The sequence below is a fragment of the Meleagris gallopavo genome, chromosome 6 (genome assembly GCF_000146605.3).
Source record: "Meleagris gallopavo isolate NT-WF06-2002-E0010 breed Aviagen turkey brand Nicholas breeding stock chromosome 6, Turkey_5.1, whole genome shotgun sequence".
Lineage (NCBI taxonomy): Eukaryota > Metazoa > Chordata > Aves > Galliformes > Phasianidae > Meleagris > Meleagris gallopavo.
This window is the reverse complement of record NC_015016.2, coordinates 3,426,913-3,427,708: the sequence shown is the minus strand read 5'-3', so window position 1 is coordinate 3,427,708 and position 796 is coordinate 3,426,913. Positions and strand designations below refer to the sequence as shown.

The following is a 796-nucleotide window of genomic DNA, read 5'->3' as shown; positions in this document are numbered from 1 at the left end:
GGAGAGGGGGGAGAGGGGGAGGGGGGAACGGGACATGCAGGGAAATAATGCAGGGAAATAGGGCAAAATAAGGCAAAATATGGCAAAATAAGGCAAAGTGTGGCAAAACAAAGTGAGATAAACGAAAGTTAAATGACGTAAAAACAAACAACAGAGGGAAATAATAAAGGAAAATAGTGAGGAAAATAAAGAATGAGGGAAAATAAAGTCGAATATCAAGGGAAATAAAGGAAAATTAAGGAAATTAAAGGAAAATTAAAGCAAAATGCAGTAAAAAAAAGTTGAAGTAAAATAAGATAAAGTAAAAAGCAGTAAAATACTGTGAAATAAGAAAAAATCAAGCAAGATGCAGCAAAATAAGTAAAAATAAATTAAAATACTGTAAACAAAGGTGAAGAAGGTTAAGAATAAGTGCAGTAAAATGCGGTAAAATAAGGAAAATAAAGCAAATTTTACAGTAGAGTAAAACGAGACGAAGTAAAGCAGCAAAACGAAGAAGGCGCAGCGATGTGCAGAGCAGCAGAGCAACACGGGCCGAAAGAAAGTAAAACGCGACAAAGTAAAGCAAGGAAAAGGGAGAAAGACGGAAAGTAAAGCAAACTTAAATAGGGCAGAGAGAAAGAAAGCAGAATAACGCCACAAGGGAAGAGAAAAAAAGAGCGGACCTGCGGGCAGAGCGGCGCGGACAGCAGCAGGCACAGCGCCCGCGATAGGCGCAGCGCCGCGCAGCCCCACTGCATGGCGGGGCCGGGCCCCCACGGGGCGCTGCTCAACTCGGTTCGGTCCTGCTCGGCTC

The 796-nt window shown here is 42.6% G+C and overlaps 1 protein-coding gene across 1 annotated transcript in view; it reads right to left on the bottom strand.

Annotated features, from left to right (window-relative positions):
- The window catches only part of LOC100539302 (death domain-containing membrane protein NRADD-like), a 4,081-nt gene extending 3,291 nt beyond the window's left edge, over positions 1–790 (bottom strand). Inside the window, exon 1 of the mRNA XM_019616736.2 lies at positions 666–790. Within this exon, the coding sequence (XP_019472281.1) occupies positions 666–740 (75 nt within the window). The 5' untranslated portion in view covers positions 741–790. The remainder of the gene's footprint in view (positions 1–665) is intronic.
- Positions 791–796: the final 6 nt, after the last annotated feature.